The sequence below is a fragment of the Mercenaria mercenaria genome, chromosome 5, assembly GCF_021730395.1.
Source record: "Mercenaria mercenaria strain notata chromosome 5, MADL_Memer_1, whole genome shotgun sequence".
Classification (NCBI taxonomy): Eukaryota; Metazoa; Mollusca; class Bivalvia; order Venerida; family Veneridae; genus Mercenaria; species Mercenaria mercenaria.
Window position 1 is genome coordinate 18,973,546 of NC_069365.1, and position 20,643 is coordinate 18,994,188.

At 36.1% G+C, this 20,643-nt stretch overlaps 1 protein-coding gene across 1 annotated transcript in view; it reads left to right on the forward strand.

Annotated features, from left to right (window-relative positions):
- Nucleotides 1-16,984, forward strand: part of LOC123556555 (TBC1 domain family member 19-like) — a 41,467-nt gene extending 24,483 nt beyond the window's left edge. Inside the window, exons 11-17 of the mRNA XM_053542821.1 lie at nt 456-518; nt 915-1,077; nt 3,683-3,792; nt 4,584-4,675; nt 6,148-6,263; nt 14,634-14,704; nt 15,469-16,984. Coding sequence (XP_053398796.1) covers nt 456-518; nt 915-1,077; nt 3,683-3,792; nt 4,584-4,675; nt 6,148-6,263; nt 14,634-14,704; nt 15,469-15,537 — 684 coding nt within the window. The 3' untranslated portion in view covers nt 15,538-16,984. The remainder of the gene's footprint in view (nt 1-455; nt 519-914; nt 1,078-3,682; nt 3,793-4,583; nt 4,676-6,147; nt 6,264-14,633; nt 14,705-15,468) is intronic.
- The last annotated feature ends 3,659 nt before the right edge of the window (nt 16,985-20,643 follow it).

Below are 20,643 nucleotides of genomic sequence, written 5' to 3' on the forward strand. Positions count from 1 at the left end.
ACCTAATGCATTGTACTTTTAATACACATTCACCTGCTAATGTCATGTTTTCATAGACTGTGTGTTGTAAGTGTTATATTTTCAAATGTTAAATTTGTGTCAAATATACCTAAATTCATGTATCATTTGATCCAGTTAATTAATGATGAGTTTATGTGTATTATCTAAATTATAACGTCTACAACTATTACATTGAAAAATAGAATAATAATGTATATTATTTAACATTCATAGACGTATGATTTCATGATGCACTTTTATCAGCCATTTATGGCGTCTAAACGTCGACGTCCATTTGGCGCGTCAACGTCATTTCCGTATTTCACGTATCATTGTGTATGTTATTGTCAACTGAAGAAGCTTATTAAAGGGAAACATGTTTTGACAAAACTGTGTTGGTTTATGAATTTTCAACATTATGTCAAATATACCTGTAACTTGTGCCATTGTTCCAGGATGTGAAATTAACAGCAACCAATGATGACCAGTATTTTGTCTTTGAAGATTATCTCTATCAGGTAAATTTTGTTTGTGTGAAAGAATTATTTTCGAGACAGTTGATGCTTTCACCATTCAGAAAGTGGTAGAATATGCTTGTAAAAGTTACTTCAGATAAGATGATATTCAAAGTCATTTTAATTTTTTTGTACCAATTTAAAGTTTGTATAACATAAAAAAAGCTTGTCTGTAAGGCTTAAAACTTGGATTTTTTAAAATGCTACTCATACTTAAAAAGGAAATAAACAGGAAAAATATTTTGCAAACAGCAATGAACTTCCACCAATTTAGGTATTGTTGCAACTTTTTTTTTGCATATTAGATGTTCAGTTGTTGAAACATTTTTGACATTTTTGTCAACAGATAGATTATTTTAATTGCTGATCTCTGTCAGAAATAGTTTGATATTATTTCAGATCTTACTGCCTTTTACGAGAGACACAGAAATGTTGAAGCATTTTAGTCGTAATAGTGCCTCCCCACCTAAGTCATATATACGTGGCAAGTTGGGTGTGGAAGAATTTGCTGTGATATACCCTCCTAACGGTGTGATACCTTTCCACGGGTTTGCAATGTATGGTAAGTGTGACTGTCTCTGTGATAGTAAATTCTTAAATGAGTGTCAAATACAGATGAGTAATTCTAAAAAAATTGAAATCTTAAAATGTCTGAAAATACATGTGCATAACATAGTTTCAGATTTCAAAAAAAAAAAATTTTTATCATTAGCTCGACTATTCAAAGAATAGTAGAGCTATTGGACTCGTCGGTGTCCGCGTCCGTGTTGGCGTCCCGATTTGGTTAAGTTTTTGTATGTAAGCTGGTATCTCAGTAACCACTTGTGGGAATGGATTGAAACTTCACACGCTTATTCACTGTGATGAACTGACTTACATTGCACAGGTTTCATAACTCTATTTTGCTTTTTTACAAAATTATGCCCCTTTTTCGACTTAGAAATTTTTGGTTAAGGTTTTGTATGTAAGTTGGTATCTCAGTACTCACTAATGGGAATGGATTGAAACTTCACACACTTGTTCACTGTCATGATTTGACATGCACTAAGCAGGTCCCATAACTATATTTGTTTATTTTTTTCAAAATTATGCCCCTTTTTCCACTTAGCATTTTTTGGTTAAGTTTTTGTATGTAAGTTGGTATCTCAGTATCCACTAATGGAGATGGATTGAAACTTCACATGCTTGTTCACTGTCATGATCTGACTTGTAATGCACAGGTCCCATAACCCTACTTTGCATTTTTACAAAATTATGCCCCTTTTTCGACTTAGAAATGTTTGGTTAAGGTTTTGTATGTAAGCTGGTATCTCAGTACTCACTAATGGGAATGGATTGAAACTTCACACACTTATCCACTGTCATAAGCTGATATGCACTGTGCAGGTTCCGTAATCCTGTTTTGCATTTTTAGCTCACATGTCACAAAGTGACAGTGTGAGCTTTTGTGATCGTGCAGCGTCCGTCGTCCGTCCGTCCGTGCGTCCGTGCGTAAACTTTTGCTTGTGACCTCTCTAGAGGTCACATTTTTCATGGGATCTTTATGAAAGTTGGTCAGAATGTTCATCTTGATGATATCTAGGTCAAGTTCGAAACTGGGTCACGTGCGGTCAAAAACTAGGTCAGTAGGTCTAAAAATAGAAAAACCTTGTGACCTCTCTAGAGGCCATATTTTTCACATGATCTTCATGAAAATTGGTCAGAATGTTCATCTTGATGATATCTAGGTCAAGTTCGAAACTGGGTCACGTGCCTTCAAAAACTAGGTCAGTAGGTCAAATAATAGAAAAACCTTGTAACCTCTCTAGAGGCCATATTTTTCATGGGATCTGTATGAAAGTTGGTCTGAATATTCATCTTGATGATATCTAGGTCAAGTTCGAAACTGGGTCAGCTGCGGGCAAAAACTAGGTCATTAGGTCTAAAAATAGAAAAACCTTGTGACCTCTGTAGAGGTCATACTTTTGAATGGATCTTCATGAAAATTGGTCAGAATGTTCACCTTGATGATATCTAGGTCAAATTTGAAACTGGGTCACATGCCATCAATAACTAGGTCAGTAGGTCAAATAATAAAAAAACCTTGTGACCTCTCTAGAAGCCATATTTTTCATGGGATCTTTATGAAAGTTGGTCAGAATGTTCATCTTGATGATATCTAGGTCAGGTTCGAAACTGGGTCACGTGCTGTTGAAAACTAGGTCAGTAGGTCTAAAAATAGAAAAACCTTGTGACCTCTCTAGAGGCCATATTTTTCACATGATCTTCATGAAAATTGGTCAGAATGTTCATCTTCATGATATCTAGGTCAAGTTTGAAACTGGGTCACGTGCCTTAAAAAACTAGGTCAGTAGGTCAAATAATAGAAAAACCTTGTGACCTCTCTAGAGGCCATACTTTTGAATGGATCTTCATGAAAATTGGTCAGAATGTTCATCTTGATGATGTCTAGGTCAAGTTTGAAACTGGGTCACGTGCCATCAATAACTAGGTCAGTAGATCAAATAATGAAAAAACATTGTGACCTCTCTAGAGGCCATATTTTTCATGGGATCTGTATGAAAGTTGGTCTGAATGTTCATCTTGATGATATCTAGATCAGTTTCGAAACTGGGTCAGCTGCGGTCAAAAACTAGGTCATTAGGTCTAAAAATAGAAAAAGCTTGTGACCTCTCTAGAGGCCATACTTTTGAGTGGATCTTCATGAAAATTGGTCAGAATGTTCATCTTGATGATATCTAGGTCAAGTTTGAAACTGGGTCACGTGCCATCAATAACTAGGTCAGTAGGTCAAATAATGAAAAAACCTTGTGACCTCTCTAGAGGCCATATTTTTCATGGGATCTGTATGAAAGTTGGTCTGAATGTTCATCTTGATGATATCTAGGTCAGATTCAAAACTGGGTCACATGAGCTCAAAAACTAGGTCACTATGTCAAATAATAGAAAAAAAACGACATCATACTCAGTTCAAAACTGGGTCATGTTGGGACAGGTGAGCGATTCAGGACCATCATGGTCCTCTTGTTACAAGATTATTCTCCTTTTTTCGACTTATGTCTTCATTCAATTGACAAGGCTGTTGAATAGTCAAGCGTTGCTGTCCTATGACAGCTCTTGTTAAAGTTTCTGCCTGCTTGCTAGACTGTATTTACATTCTGTTTTAGTGGCACCCCTGTGTTACCTGTACAAGGAACCAGTCAAGCTGTACTATGTGTTCAGGGAGATCTACACGAGGTACTTTTTCAGGCTGCACAGTATATCATCACATCCACAGGTAAGTTCAGACATGCTTATCTGTAAATATATCAAATTTTTACACACAGATTTATTAGAAGACAGTTGAAGTGATGTTAGTTGTTACTAGTATGTTCAGAATTTGAAATTTTGGTCAGGGACGAGTGCTCGAGTTACCAGGAATGGGTCCGAGTATGATGCAACTAGGGTACTAATCTTTTACACTATAATTTACAGTTGAAATTCAGTAGCTTGAATTCCAAGTGATTGAGCGTTTTACTTTGGGATAAAGAAAATTCCACTTAAAATTATAGTTTGTGCATCTTCTTTCGCAATTGGACTTGTAAATGTGTTCAAGATAACTATAAATTTAAGATCAGCAAGTTCCAGATATCAGAGTTTCAAGTGTATACAAACCTCAAATTGCAACATACTTCACTTTTAAACAGTACTAAATTGACACAATATCCATATCTGTATATTGCACATTAAAAAAATATAGTATTTACTATCATGGCATGGGTCATGGATGTCAAGATGACTAGTTTGAAGAGGTATATATATGTAAAGTGGGACTTTCTTACTTTTGAATTTGAGGTAAATTGGATGATTTGTAAAGTAATGAATAAAAGGATAGTAAGAATATGTCGTACCCTGAATGAGGTATCCATGGTGAAAAATCGCAGCAGGTAGCCAGGTAAAAACTTGCTAAGTTTCACAGCTCTATCCAAGTGGAATTTTTTTTTTGATCAAGAAAAAGCATTCTTTTAGGAAAAAATCATTGTAAAGTGTATGTTAGTAATTTCACAATCTGTTTATTTTGTGTTGCAGGGTATTTTATGTTTGAGTTTACTGTTCGAGACACTTCTGCAGACTCATGAACCAGAATTGTTCTTCCATCTCAAATCAGTGGGCTGTCAACCGTATGTATATTTTCTATATGGCAGTATGATTTAGGGTGAGGACTTAGATTGTAAAATCATTGAAATTTTAGAAGTTTGTACTGTGAATTGTTGATGCTGTTTGATTTTGTCAATTAAGGAGAGGTAAAATTGAAATATTCATTTTAATTTTACAACATATTCGCTTTACACTAGTCTAGTGGTAAATTTATAAACGTATAAAAAAATGGATAGAAAGTACTTTTGAAGTGAGAATAAGGTTGTCTTAGGTGTAAGTGAAAATATAATGTCTTTGCACGTTGTAATAAACTTTATTGTCCTTACTGAGATAAAATTAGAATAATTGCAAATTCATTGCGTAAATTTACATGTTAAAACCAATCCATTGAGGTAGTATCAATTCAGCTATTCCGATTTTCAAATGTAAGGGAGATAAATTTGAATGAGAATTTTTGGTTTTGTAGCTGGTTGCGCTCCCTTTAAACATTAAGAGAGATAAAAATGGTACATTTGTAACACCTAAAGATAATACAAAATAAACTGTTTTAAATATTAAGAGAAAATATTTACAGGGTATTAGATTTGTATCAAAAAGTATGCACACATTCTGTAGTAGTAATATTTTAGTTCTGAAGGAGTGCAATATTATTCTGCAAAAGAACAAATGCATATTTCTCGATGCAAGGCTAATACAGTCAAACTTTGTTCGCTTGAACTTGACGGGACCATCAAAACTTTTTCGCAAAAAAAATTGAAATTTATAGGGATTTTTCCAGGGCCAGAGGAAGTTCGACTGTAACTGTTGTGCATATACATCTGCATGCACTTATCAGTTAGTATATGAATGATAAAAATTTGCTTTTTTGACTACTAAGTACTAGTAAGTAAAACTGAAAATATTGCAGGTAATAAACTTTTAATTTGAAGATACACTTTAAAATAATGTCCTTAAATGATGTCATACACCAGATATATCAGCATCAAAAAACATTTTCTGTCCTAAAGTAAGTACATGGGGATTGAAAATATTGTATGTAATATTAAATAATAGAAGATCACTTTACATTAACCATAGTAAATAAACCACAGACCACAAATGGGTCTTCCATTAGGAAAGACTTCAAATAAACAGAAGTGTGTCAGTAGGCCTCCAAACAAAATGTGACAAACCACAAAAACCTCATATACACAAGTCAGATCAGGATTAAATGTTTTATCTAGAGAAAAATTTGAGATATCCCTATACATTTTTCAAACTTCAGAAATAGAACACTTCTCATGAAGTACTAGACTTAGTACTGTTGATTTTTCTGGAGTAAAAAAGTAAGTAAGAGCTGCAAATCGTCTTTTACAAAAAAGTTAAGATAAATGAGGATTATGAGAAAGACGCCCTAAAAAAGTCATCTATGGAATGATGGACCGGTGTCCAGTTTGTTATTTGAAGTGTTAATGATCAGTTTCTAATGAGAGCATTAATGTTTTATATATTTCAGATTGAAGATTGCCTTCAAGTGGCTAGTTAGAGCATTTTCAGGATATTTGTCAAGTGATCAAGTGCTTCTGTTATGGGACAGAGTCCTATCTTATAACTCTCTGGAAATTCTTCCAAGTAATATTCCATGCATGCTTCTGATTTTAGCTTGACTCTTCGAAGAATAGTTTAGCTGTTCTACTCACCCTGGTGTTGGTGTCAGTGTCACACCTTGGTTTAAAACTTTGCATGCAAGTACATGTGGCTATCATCTAAAGGCATATAGATTTGACACTTATTTTGTAGCTTACCTGTCGCATAGTGACAGGGTGGGCTTTTGTGATCACTCTTTGTCTGTGGTCTGTCCGTCCGCAATTTCCTTGTGAACACGATAGAGACCACATTTTGTATTTGATTTTTATCATACTTGCACGCAACTTGTATGGGCATAATATCTCAGTTCCTTTCGAAAACTGGCCAGATTCCTTCATGGGTTTCAGAGTTATGGTCCCTTAAAATGCCAAATTTGCCATTTTTGGCCTATGAACATGATAGAGACCACATTTTGCAATCAACTTTTAACTTGTACTGGCATAATATCTTGGTTACTTTCGAAAACTGGCCAGATCCCTTTATGGGTTCCAGAGTTATGACCCCTTAAAGGGCCAAAATTTGCTATTTTGGCTTTTGCAGCCATATAGGGACTTCATTTAAAGTTTTATTTGATACAAACTTGCAAATATTTTCAACAACAATAAATTTTGGATTCCATGATCAATCTTCCAGATCCAATAATAGGTTTTGGAGTTATGGCCCCTGATTGACCCCTGAAAGAGCCAAAATCTGATAATTTTTACCTTGTGAACAAAATGGAAGTGACATTTTATATTTAATTTGAACCACACTTACACACTACTTAAGTCACAATAAGATCTTGATTCATTTGGAAACTTGGCTAGATTCCTTAATGGGTTCTAGAGTTACTGCTCCAGAAAATTGCAAAAAATTTTATTTTGGCCCTTTCAGCCATATAGAGGTTTCATTATTTTTTGATTTGATACAAACTTGCACAGAATGATTATGTTGATGATCTCTAGGCCAGGATCGAAACTGGGTCATGTCGGGTCAAAAACTAGGCCATCAGGTCAAATCAAAGGAAAAGCTTGTTAACAACCTACAGGCCCCATTTATGATCCTGTCTTCATGAAACTTGGTCAGAATGTTTATCTTGATGATTTCTAGGCCAAGTTTGAAACTGGGTCATATGGGATGAGAAACTAGGTCATAAGGTCAAATCAAAGGAAAAGCATTTTAACTTAACACTTTTCAGGCCACATTTATGACCCTATCTTCATGAAACTTGGTCAGAATGTTTATCTTGATTCTTAGGTCAAGTTTTAATCTTGGTCATATGGGGTCAAAAGCTAGGTCACCCAGTCAGATCATAGGAAAAGCTTGTTAACACTCTTGTTCCTTTGACGTGCATGAAACTTGGTCAGAATATTTGTCTGCGTGAAATCTCGCATGAATTTTTATCTGGGTCATGTGGGGTCAAAAACTAGGTCACCAGGTCAAATCAAAGAATAAGCTTGTTTACATCCTAAGGGGCACATTTTTGTGGCCCCGAAAAGGGAGGCATATTAGTTTTCAACTGTCCGTCTGTTAGTTCGTTATTTCATCACAACGTTAACTTTTTGCATGAAGGCACTTTACTCGCGAACCACTGCACCCAGGACCTTCAAAATTCACTTACTGGTAGTACTTATTGAGTACATGACCCCTACTGACTTTGGGGTCACCAAGGTCAAAGGTGCATTTGTCACCATTAGTGACAGCACTTGTTGATTCTATCTTCATAAAATTTGGTCAGAATGTTTATTCAGAATTCTTGGACGATTTTTAATCTGGGTCACATCACGTGGGGTCAAAAACAAGGTCACTATATCAAATCATAGGAAAAGCTTGTATACACTCTAGAGGCCACTGTTTTGCTCCAATCCCTAACATTTGTCAGAATGTTTGTTTTCATGAAATTTTGGACAAGTTCGAATCTGGGACAGTTGGGTAAAAAACTAGGTAACTAGATTAAAACAAATAAAATGCTTGTTTACACACAAGAGGCCCAATCAAGGAAAATTGGTCAGAATATGTGTCTCCATGAAATCACTAGGTAAAACATGTTTACACTGTTATGGTGAGTTACACAGGTGAGTGACCTAGTGCCATCTTTGCCGTCTTGTTTTTTTACCTAGGTCAATTACAAATCCCACTTGGTCAGGTCTCATATTTCTGACATTATTTTGGCCAAATTATGCCCCCATTAGGACTTAGAAAATCCTGGTTAAAGTTTTGCATGCAAGTACATGTAGCTATTACTTAAATCCATATAACTTAGAAACTTATTTTTTTTCTTTTTCTAGGCCGATTACCAACCTCACTGGGTCAAGTACCATAACTGACAAGTATTTTGGCCAAGTTATGCCCCCATTTGGACTTAAAAAGTCCTGCTCAAAGTTTTACATGCATGATTCTACTTCCAAAACTAATGCAAATATTGAATTGATACTTAGTCTTCAGATGATAGCATCAAGTCCCATAACTCTGACATGCATTTTGTCCAAATTATACCCACTTTTGGACTTAAAAAAATCCTGGTTAAAGTTTTTGCATGCACATACATACTTATTATACGCCCGAAGGGACGTATTATGTTATGACGCTGGTGTCCGTCTGTCCGTCCGTCTGTCCATTAGCAATTTCGTGTCCGCTCTGTAACTCTTGAACCCCTTGAAGGATTTCAAGGAAACTTTACACAAATGTTCACCACACCGAGAGGATGTGCAGAGCGCATGTTTTGGATGTCTCACTTCAAGGTCAAGGTCACACTTAGGAGTCAAAGGTCATATCAGTTTGTTTCGTGTCCGCTCTGTAACTCTTGAACCCCTTGAAGGATTTCAAAAAAACTTGACACAAATGTTTACCACACCAAGACGATGTACAGAGCGCATGTTCTGGATGACTTGCTTCAAGGTCAAGGTCACACTTAGGGGTCAAAAGTCATATCAGTTTGTTTCGTGTCCGCTCTGTAACATTTGAACTGCTGGAAGGATTTCAAAGAAACTTGGCAGAAATGTTCACCACATTGTAACGATGTGCAGAGCGCATGTTCCGGATGACTCGCTTCAAGGTCAAGGTCACACTTAAGGGTCAAAGGTCATATATGACTTTGCTTTGTGTGTATTGCTCTGCATTGCAGTGCTTTTGTTTTTATTTGGCAGATCTCTTTTTTTTTTGTACTTACAATAATTTTTTTTTAATTACATCCCTTTTATGTTACTATAAACAGCTTATTTTGAAACTTTTTAGCTCACCTGTCACAAAGTGACAAGGTGAGCTTTTGTGATCGCGCGGTGTCCGTCGTCCGTCCATCCGTCCATAAACTTTTGCTTGTGACCACTCTAGAGGTCACATTTTACATGTGATCTTTATGAAAGTTGGTCAGAATGTTCATCTTGATGATATCTAGGTCAAGTTCGAAATTGGGTCACGTGCCTTTAAAAACTAGGTCAGTAGTTCTAAAAATAGAAAAACCTTGTGACCTCTCTAGAGGCCATATATTTCACAAGATCTTCATTAAAATTGGTCAGGACGTTCACCTTGATGATATCTAGGTCAAGTTTGAAACTGTGTCACGTGCCATCTAAAACTAGGTCAGTAGGTCAAATAATAGAAAAACCTTGTGACCTCTCTAAAGGCCATATTTTTCATGGGATCTGTATGAAAGTTAGTCAGAATGTTCATCTTGATGATATCTAGGTCAAGTTCGAAACTGGGTCACGTGCGGTCAAAAACTAGGTCAGTAGATCTAAAAATAGAAAAACCTTGTGACCTCTCTAGAGGCCATATATTTCATGAGATCTTCATGAAAATTGGTCAGAATGTTCACCTTGATGATATCTAGGTCAAGTTCGAAACTGGGTCACGTGCCTTCAAAAACTAGGTCAGTAGGTCAAATATAAGAAAAACCTTGTGACCTCTCTAGAGGCCATAATTTTCATGGGATCTGTATGAAAATTGGTCTGAATGTTCATCTTGATGATCTCTAGGTCAAGTTTGAAAGTGGGTCACGTGCCGCCAAAAACTAGGTCAGCAGGTCAAATAATAGAAAAACCTTGTGACCTCTCTAAAGGCCATATTTTTCATGGGATCTGTATGAAAATTGGTCTGAATGTTCACCTTGATGATATCTAGGTCAGGTTCGAAACAGGGTCATGTACGGTCAAAAACTAGGTCAGTAGGTCTAAAAATAGAAAAACCTTGTGACCTCTCTAGAGGCCATACTTGTGAATGGATCTCCATAAAAATTTCACAAGATCTTCATTAAAATTGGTCAGAATGTTCACCTTGATGATATCCAGGTCAAGTTTGACACTGGGTCACGTGCCTTAAAAAACTAGGTCAGTAGGTCAAATAATAAAAAAACCTTGTGACCTCTCTAGAGGCCATACTTTTCATGGGATCTGTATGAAAGTTGGTCAGAATGTTCATCTTGATGATATCTAGGTCAAGTTTGAAACTGGGTCAACTGCAGTCAAAAACTAGGTCAGTAGGTCTGAATTTATTAAAATCTTTTGACCTCTCTAGAGGCCATATTTTTCAATGGATCTTCATGAAAATTGATCTGAATTTTCACCTTGATGGTATCTAGATAAAGTTTAAAACAGGGTCACGTACCTTCGAAAACTAGGTCAATAGGTCAAATAGATGAAAAACCTTGTGACATCTCTAGTTTAATTACTTCCCTTTTACGTTACTATAAATAGCTTATTTTTAGTAACTTTTTATGCCCCCGAAGGGAGGCATATAGTTTTTGAACCGTCTGTCAGTCTGTCCACAATTTTCGTGTCCGGTCCATATCTTTGTCATCGATGGATGGATTTTCAAATAACTTGGCGTGAATGTGTACCACAGTAAGACGACGTGTCGCGCGCAAGACCCAGGTCCGTAGCTCAAAGGTCAAGGTCACACTTAGACGTTAAAGGATAGTGCATTGATGGGTGTGTCCGGTCCATATCTTTGTCATCGATGGATGGATTTTCAAATAACTTGGCATGAATGTGTACCACAGTAAGACGACGTGTCGCGCGCAAGACCAGGTCCGTAGCTCAAAGGTCAAGGTCACACTTAGACGTTAAAGGATAGTGCATTGATGGGCGTGTCCGGTCCATATCTTTGTCATTGATGGATGGATTTTCAAATAACTTGGCATGAATGTGTACCACAGTAAGACGACGTGTCGTGCGCAAGACCCAGGTTCGTAGCTCAAAGGTCAAGGTCACACTTAGATGTTAAAGGATAGTGCATTGATGGGTGTGTCCGGTCCATATCTTTGTCATCGATGGATGGATTTTCAAATAACTTGGCATGAATGTGTACCACAGTAAAACGACGTGTCACACGCAAGACCCAGGTCCGTAGCTCAAAGGTCAAGGTCACACTTAGACGTTAAAGATCATTTTTCATGATAGTGCATTGATGGGCATGTCCGGTCCATATCTTTGTCATTCATGCATGGATTTTAAAATAACTATGCATGAATGTGTGACACAGTAAGACGATGTGTCGCGCGCAAGTCCCAGCTCCGTAGGTCAAAGGTCCTAAACTCTAACATCGGCCATAACTATTCATTCAAAGTGCCATCGGGGGCATGTGTCATCCTATGGAGACAGCTCTTGTTTATTACTGACCGTAGGGAAAAACCGAGACCACTTTTCTGTGGTACAACATGGATGGTACCTCCAATTTTTAGGTGTATATGACATATCTATACCTTGTAAGATTTTTTTTTATGCCCCCGAAGGGAGGCATATAGTTTTTGAACCGTCTGTCGGTCTGTCAGTCTGTCCGCAATTTTCGTGTCCGGTCCATATCTTTGTTATCCATGGATGGATTTTCAAATTACTTGGCATGAATGTGTACCACAGTAAGACGACATGTCGCGCACAAGACCCAGGTCTGTAGCTCAAAGGTCAAGGTCACACTTAGATGTTAAAGGTCATTTTTCATGATAGTGCATTCGTGTCCGTTCCATATCTTTGTCATCCATGGATGGATTTTCAAATAACTTGGCATGAATGTGTACCACAGTAAGACGACGTGTCGCACGCAAGACCCAGGTCCGTAGCTCAAAGGTCAAGGCTACACTTAGACGTTAAAGGTCATTTTTCATGATAGTGCATTCGTGTCCGGTCCATATCTTTGTCATCCATGGATGGATTTTCAAATAACTTGGCATGAATGTGTACCACAGTAAGACGACGTGTCACGTGCAAGACCCAGGTCCGTAGCTCAAAGTTCAAGGTCACACTTAGACGTTAAAGGTCATATTTCATGATAGTGCATTGATGGGCGTGTCCGGTCCATATCTTTGTCATTCATGCATGGATTTTAAAGTTATTGGGCATGAATGTGTGGCACAGTAAGATGACGTGTCGCGTGCAAGACCCAGGTCCATAGGTCAAAGGTCCTAAACTCTAACATCGGCCATAACTATTCATCCAAAGTGCCATCGGGGGCATGTGTCATCCTATGGAGACAGCTCTTGTTTTCTTTTTGGTTAAATTTCTTCCCTTTGTTGTTCCTGTCCTTTCGACTTACTCTTAGATATTTTTTCTGAGGACCTTCTTGTCCTCAAGTGCAATGATAACAGGTGAGCGATATAGGGCCATCATGGCCCTCTTGTTTATTATTGGCCGTAGGGAAAAACCGAGACCACTTTTCTGTGGTACAACATGGATGTTACCTCCAATTTTAAGGTGTATTTTTACATACCTGTACCTGATAAGGATTTTTTTGTAGACTTTGAATATTTTTTTTGTGGACTTAGATTTGTTTTTTGAAGTTTTCCTTTTGTTGTTCCAGTCCTTTGGGGCTACAACAGTCAAGTTCTTAAAATTTTGCTCCCATCCTATGATGTAAGCCTTCGGGCGTATATTGCCCCGCTTGGCGGCGCTCTTGTTTTTTTTCTTTTCCTAGGTCAATTACCAACCTCACTGGGTCAAGTCCCATAGCTCTGACATATATTTGGGCCAGATTATGCCTCCATTAAACAACAAATGCAGTTGTATCATAGCTCAGTGTTTTTTCTTAACAAATTTGGTGCAGGTAATTCGTATACTCTGAGTACAGAGTGCGGTAACTAAAAGTGTGCAGGTATTTAATACCCGCACGCTAGTTACCGCACTGTTGGATAGGAAAGTATGCCAGCGTGTCTGGAACAGTAGACAGCGAGGTGTATTTTATTGATTTTCTGCTCTAGCATTGGTTTATTTTACCTGGGCTTTACACATTTGTAAAGCAAGGATTTTAAGATCTCACTGAACTGCTGTATATGGCAGTGTGGAACGCCTACAACTACCATATATGGATGGCTATGATACAAAACAGAAAGAACATTAAAACTCGGGTAAACGATCTATACTCGGGGGCTACGCCCCCTCGTACAAATCGTTTACCCTCAAGTTTCAATGCTCTTTCTATTACATATTGAATTGAAACTTCATAATGTGTCTTCAGGTTTATAAAACTAGGTGATAGCAAGTCCTTTAACACTGACATGCATTTTGGCCAAATTATGTCCCCTTTGGAACTTAATACTTCTGGCTAAAGTTTTGCATGCAGGTTAATATCTCCAAAACCAATGCAGATACTAGATTGAAACTCTATAGATATTTTAAAATTCAGGGTAAGTCTTGCTTCTGGGACAACAATTTAAATAGTCGAGCATTGGCTATTTTACAGACAGCTCTTTTTGCTATTATTTTGTATTTTCATTATGTGTCTGCTAAGACTAGTTTGTTATATTTCCACTTACAATTTGTAGGCACTATCATTTCAAAGGCCAGTGACCTAAGTCTTGTGAATATTACCATCACTACAAAAAATAAAGCAAACTTATCATAATTTTGATGTAATATTTCATGAAGCAAGGCTACAAGTACTGTCTATATTAATTTCAGTGACTTGTTTATGAACTTGTCCAATGTTTCTTTGCATTGGTAGTCATGTAAATATATCGCCGTATTGTAGAGAATAGTTATAAATTTATAACCTGTTTTGACATGACCTAATTCATTTTCCCCTTAAAAAAGAAAACTGAAATCTGTGTATTATTATGCAACGATTCATTGTTTGTATGTCACAAATATTACATCATGCCAGGAAATGTCATAGTGGAGTGGAAAAGAAACCCACATAAAACAGGCAAATATATGGTGGATGTACATATTAATTCTTGATAATATGTTAGAATTGAAATAATTTATCTCAAACAGTGATTGTTCTTGAATAAAATACCTGTAGTTTAGATTTATATTATTATTATAATACCAATTGGGCTGCATCCTTTTGATACAGTTTCTTCACATCTAAACTCATTGACTGTATTCAACAACAAATGGAATATATAATTTCCTAAGTAATGTTTACTTTTATCTTTTTCTGTTTCAGTATTAGCTGTAGCAATATTCTCATTTAGAAAGACAAACCTGCTCAAAGTACAATCATATAATGCTGCTGAGGTAAACAAACTATATACTTTTTGATTACCTGTATATTATTTTTAGATATTTTGCTAGGAACAGTCCTTTTACTATACAGATATATGTAAAATCAAACCTACTACAATGTATTTCCTTGAAGAATAGAAAGCAACTAAGCATTGCCAAGTACTGCCAGATTGGGGGAATTTTTACCACAAACATTGTAGAAAGGCTCATACCAAGGCTTAAAGTTTGGTGAATTGTTGGCATTTACTGGTTGATTGATTTTTGGCTGAGTAAGTGGTTCTTTTTTTATAAAGTTTGTTGGGGCCCCTTCTTCTATACTACTGATGGCAGTTGAATGAAACTTCAATAGATTGACATAGTTAAGCATGTCTTACAGGCTTTTTTATTTGAAAGATAATTCAAAGCAAAAATGTGTTTTAACACTTTTTATACAGGATGGGCGGTTATATGTCTGGCGAAGTAATTTCACGAGGGAAGTACTGTGGTGTTAAACCAGTAAAAGCAAAAAACAAACAAAATACTTCCCATATTGACTTATCATGTGAGGAAGCCATACAGTTGGCTTAAGGAAGGTCGGTGGTTCTACCAAGGTGCCCACTCCTGATGAAGTAATGCACGGAGGGGCACCGGGGGTCTTCCTCCACCATTAAAGCTGGAAAGATGCCACATGATCTATAATTGTGTTGATGGGATGTTAAACCCAACAAAAAAAAACAATAAAAATGTACACACTGTACATTGTGTCTTACAGCTTTTTCCTATTTTTCCTATTTCAGGCTGTCTTGGCTGATCTAACTACACTGCAAGTGATACCTCTGATTCAGCTTGGATTGTTTTCAAAATGATTGACATTACAGCTATAGTTCCTAGATATTAATAAAATCCACTGCAATAACATCAGTGTCATTTATGTAACACTTTATTTCTGAAACACATGTTGTTTGCATTTATAAAATACTATGCTTGATAACAATTGAGACAGCATTTCTGTTTCCTAGACTTAACTGACTAAAACCTTGTGGTAAGGGTGTTAAAAGAGTTTCGAAAATTTCAGGATATTTGCAGATTTGCAAGCCACAAAATGTTTGGAAACAATCGTTATATATCTTTTGTGACTGAGACGCACAGATGTGTTTACAAGATCTTAATGTTCTATATTTCAACATAGGAAATATTTTCTTCATTTTTTGAGGCCAGAAATCTCTCTGTAATACTGAAGGACTGAAGCTACTTGCATATTAAACTGTTACATCTGCATACCATTGATACACTTGACAATCATCTTTGCTAATATTGAACTAGCTTGTTGAGGTGGACTGGGAATGTCTGCATGTCTACCTTGGTGGAGCAGTTGTTCTCTGATACCTTGGTGGAGCAGTTGTTTTCTGACAAAAAATCTCAGTTGTCCACAGACTGCAGTGAATTTGAAACTATTTCTACACATTGTTCTTAAAATAACAAGCAAAGCACCCGTCCAGCTATGTTTGAATGTTGAATGTACTAGGTTTAGTGTTTACAAATGACAAAGGTTTTATTTAAGATACATCACTTTCATATGTTAAGTGTACTTTACAAACATGCTTTAGCTATCTGCTGGAGCACAATAGAGGGGCTACATGGCCGAGGGTTCAGGTCGCAAAGATCAATCACTTGTCCTCATAGCGGTTGGTTTGAATCCCCTCTTGGCATGCAGAATTCCTTCATGGTTGGAAGCCATCCAGCTGGCTAGGGAAAGGCTGGTGTTTCTACCCAGATGGCTGCCTGTTCCCGAAATAATGCTTAAATCAGCTAAATAATGAGACCCCCAAATTGTAGTGGTGGTATATACGACAAAGTCTCTCATATTATTATTTCATTATGAAAATGCTACCGACATGTCAAGCATAGATCTGTCATGTGATTTCAGCAAATAAATGCAAAGAAAATAAGAAAAATAGCTCTATAGAGCAAAAAGAACTGGGGACTATTTGAATCCGCCATTTTGCGCCATTTTCCTATTTAGTGTATGTATGCCTTATTATATCACTTTGGCACCCTTCTGATATGATTCCTTCGCATTTGAACTTCAAACAATGCTTGTTTTCAATGACAAATCACATAATGAGATGTATTATTTCTTAAAAATCTGTTTCATGTAATCTATTCTGTGACATTTGCAATGACGACGTATAAAATTCAACAAAGTTTATCAGGAATTTCAAAGGAAGATGTTAGACTGAGAATTTGTTGCGTTTTGCATCTACCATAATTTTTCCTAACCTGAACAAAATAAATTTTTCTTTGTAGAAAAGATTTGGAAATTCATGTGTTTTCTTGTGTTATTTGATACTTATGTTTGTAAATTAATTCTCCAGTGCAGCATTTGGGATGAAGGACACTAAGATACAACATTGAGACACGAAACGCGAATTGTAAAAAACAAAAGGTGTGAAATGACAGCGCGCCCTAGATTCTATTTGAAGCCATACCTTACATACAGAAGCTTTAGTGAAATTTTCTAAGTTGAAAAGGGGAACACGACTTTGCTTAAATGTGAGCCTGATGTATGATACCTGCTATGTGAGGTCAAAAATGTGTGTAAAATCTGAAAATATCTGGTCATGTAATTCCAGAGAAACATGCTTACATGTGAAACTGTCACAAAAGTTCTATGCTAAGAAGGGACATAATTTTGACGAAATAGTAGCAAGAGTTATGTTAATTACACAATTAGGCCATCTCATGATGACCAAGTCATGTAAGTAGCTTACAAGCATTTAGCCAAGTAGTTTTTGAGAACCTGCTTTCTTGCAAAACTTTAAACTGAAATTCTAAGATATAAGACAAAATTAAAGCTACAGAATCGTTTCCTGATAAGAATATTCCCATAACATAGATCTAATATGAATCATAAAAACATTTTTCATATGTATCCTTTATTATGCAGTGTTCTATATTTGAAATATACTTGAAACATTTGTATCAGCGCATTAATAAATAAAAGTATCTGAAGGGAAAATAAGTTATTCTCTACCTCGAGTATGACTGACATTCAAATTAGTTGGTACATGTTATTTTCATGTTTGGTCTGTATTGATACTATTTTGATAGTATTTTATAGAAATCTAGAAAAAACCTTTATGTTGTACATGTAGTATATTTCTCGATTCAAAATTGTTTTACGTAATTTTTGTTAGTTTATTAGGTTTAACGTCGCACCGACACAATACATGGTGACTTTCCAGCTTTGATAGTGGAAGAAGACCCCAGGTGCCTCTCCGTGCATTATTTCATCACGGGCGGGCACCTTGGTAAAGCCACTGAATGTCCGTAAGCCAGCTGTATGGCTTCTTCACATGTGTGGAAAACATAACATTACGCTACAAACGATAAAACTGTACCGGCTTTTTGTTGTTGTGCGTCGGTTATGTGCGTCATTAAAGCGTCTTGGCGTCACTTCTGTTTACAGACGTTAATTTCCCGCGCTTTGAATACGCTGCTATAAGAAAGAGTGCTGCAAAACGTATTTTGTGTCGCTTTACGTGTTCTATAATTTAGTAAAATACGGTATGCAAGAAAAACAATAGCGCACTGGCTGTAGGTGCAGAAGGGAAATATCCGGCGCTCGGGTGACTTTCGGTTACACGGCAGAACCTCGTTTCCACCAAAACAATTTGCCTTGAGCCGGATATGTCCATTTGTAACAAGTGACAGAGTATTATAGTACAAACAAGATTACTGAAGAGGCAATTTTTATCATTTTAATTTTGCAAATACTTTCACTTGATAAAAACTTTTTTTTATCTTGTAGATGGCTGACAGTGCAATTTTGTAATACATGAAACTGCATTTCATAAATCTATGAGATTAAGCGTTTCACAAAATATGGTATATTTCGCATTTCATAAATCTATGAGATTAAGCGTTTCACAAAATATGGTATATTTCGCATTTCATAAATCTACGAGATTAAGCGTTTCACAAAATATGTTATATTTCATGATAAAGGTTACTTGCAATAATGCGTCATACATCTTTACATACCCAAGTTACTAAGTTGTCAATTCTCAACTATAATACTGGAATTATAAACATCTTAAAACGCGATTCATGTCCTTATATCATATTAAACCACATATGTTTAGCTTTTACATCGGTGATGCCTTGATGAATTTTGCATTGATTTCTGGCCAATCTCGGGCTGGATTAAAGAGATAATGTTAAATGTCTGCCAATACTCGGGCTAGATTAAAGAGATAATGTTAAATGTCTGTTCTCACCTATATGATTTAAATGATCAGGAGTCCCACTCTACAGCTCCGATCATCGTCTTTAGTATCAGATTAAGTAGGCCTACTCCGCTGACTAATGTAAATAACGTAACTTTCAATAATAAGCGGGCTTATATGTCGAACATTGTAGGATATGCTATAAATCAGGTGAAGCAGGCTGTTTCGTATTGGCTGAGACAAATGCTAATAAACTTCAGAGGATAGATGCAAAACACATTCAGTTGCTTTAACATGGATACAACACGTGAGGAAATTCTAGTATCAATAAAGAATACCAGACGATTAATAATAGTTATCAGAACGCATATTTTGCCGCCAAACACGGAAATACATTCTATAGTAAGTATTTCATTTAATTTCTTTAAGTATTGTAGATACAGTTAAAAAATACATATTTAAAATTTATGTTTATTTACAAAATTTCACGATTTTATTCCATATCAAAGGAACAGGTTATTTTAATATAATAAAACGTTCGATACATTCCTGTTAGCATGCAACTATGTAATTACCTGGTAATAAGGATCTAATGGAATAATATCCTAATGGATATTGATACTGGCTTATTTCTATATTCTTTTTTTTTTTCAGAATTTACCTCGGCCCAATCTACCGGGGCTCCATGTCACTGTGGTTAATCCGCGTCCTCGACACAACACAGTTGAGTTACTAAATTAAAACGGTGTGTTCGAAAACAATATATCTCTGCAACATTATAGACATTCAATACGTAAAGAAGTTTTGAGGTTAATAAGATGTATCTAGTCAAGAAGCAAATGGAGAGTGATTTGAATTGTTTAGTATTTCATGGAACGAACGGTAATATTTGATGTGCCTGAACTATAATCTTTGGAAACAGTTTGATGTTGTCTTCAGCAAATACAAATTTTGCGATAAGTATATGAATGGATCACAGTTTCAAACAATATAAATGACTATGTTTGAATACTACTGTATTTAGAGATATTGATGGGGAACATAATTATGTAACTGCTGTGACATGAGTACATCATGTGTAGACATAGTGTCTTTGGAAGTTAAACGCCTTTTAATAATGGCTTTAATAGCCATATTGTAAAAACGATGGCAAGATTTTTAATTCTAAGAGAGAAACATATTAATCTTTTATTTACATGCCAGTATTAAATGAATGACAGTGTCATTCCTTTCAAGACCAACATGTTTAGACGTTCATTTTCATGGTATTTCCTTTTACTTGCAATAATGCTCAAAATGAAGAAGCATTCCATGAACAATTCAAAACTCAGATTTTATTGTCTTAATGCTGAACATTGGTGAAAGTACACTTTGAAATGGACTATGTATACGAAGGACGAATGCGCGTCATTTGTACGAACTAAAATTGTTGACTTTGTACGATTTTATTTTCAATGAATTCATGTTTTATTATAAGAAATGCATGCTAAAGCACAATTTGTTTGGTTTTTGCTATGTACGACTGACATGAAAAGAAAACAAGCCGCGTGTTATTTTCAAATAACTGGTCAGTGTGTCTAATATAAGGCAGATACTGCGGTGACGGTCGTTTACCGCCCTCCCCATGTATATATTTGGCTTTTTTCAATAGCATTGAATTTTAATATAGTTATCTGCAAAAAAAAACATTTAACGTACAATCCATCAATATAACTATCTATTTATTGTTGTGCCTTGTCAGTG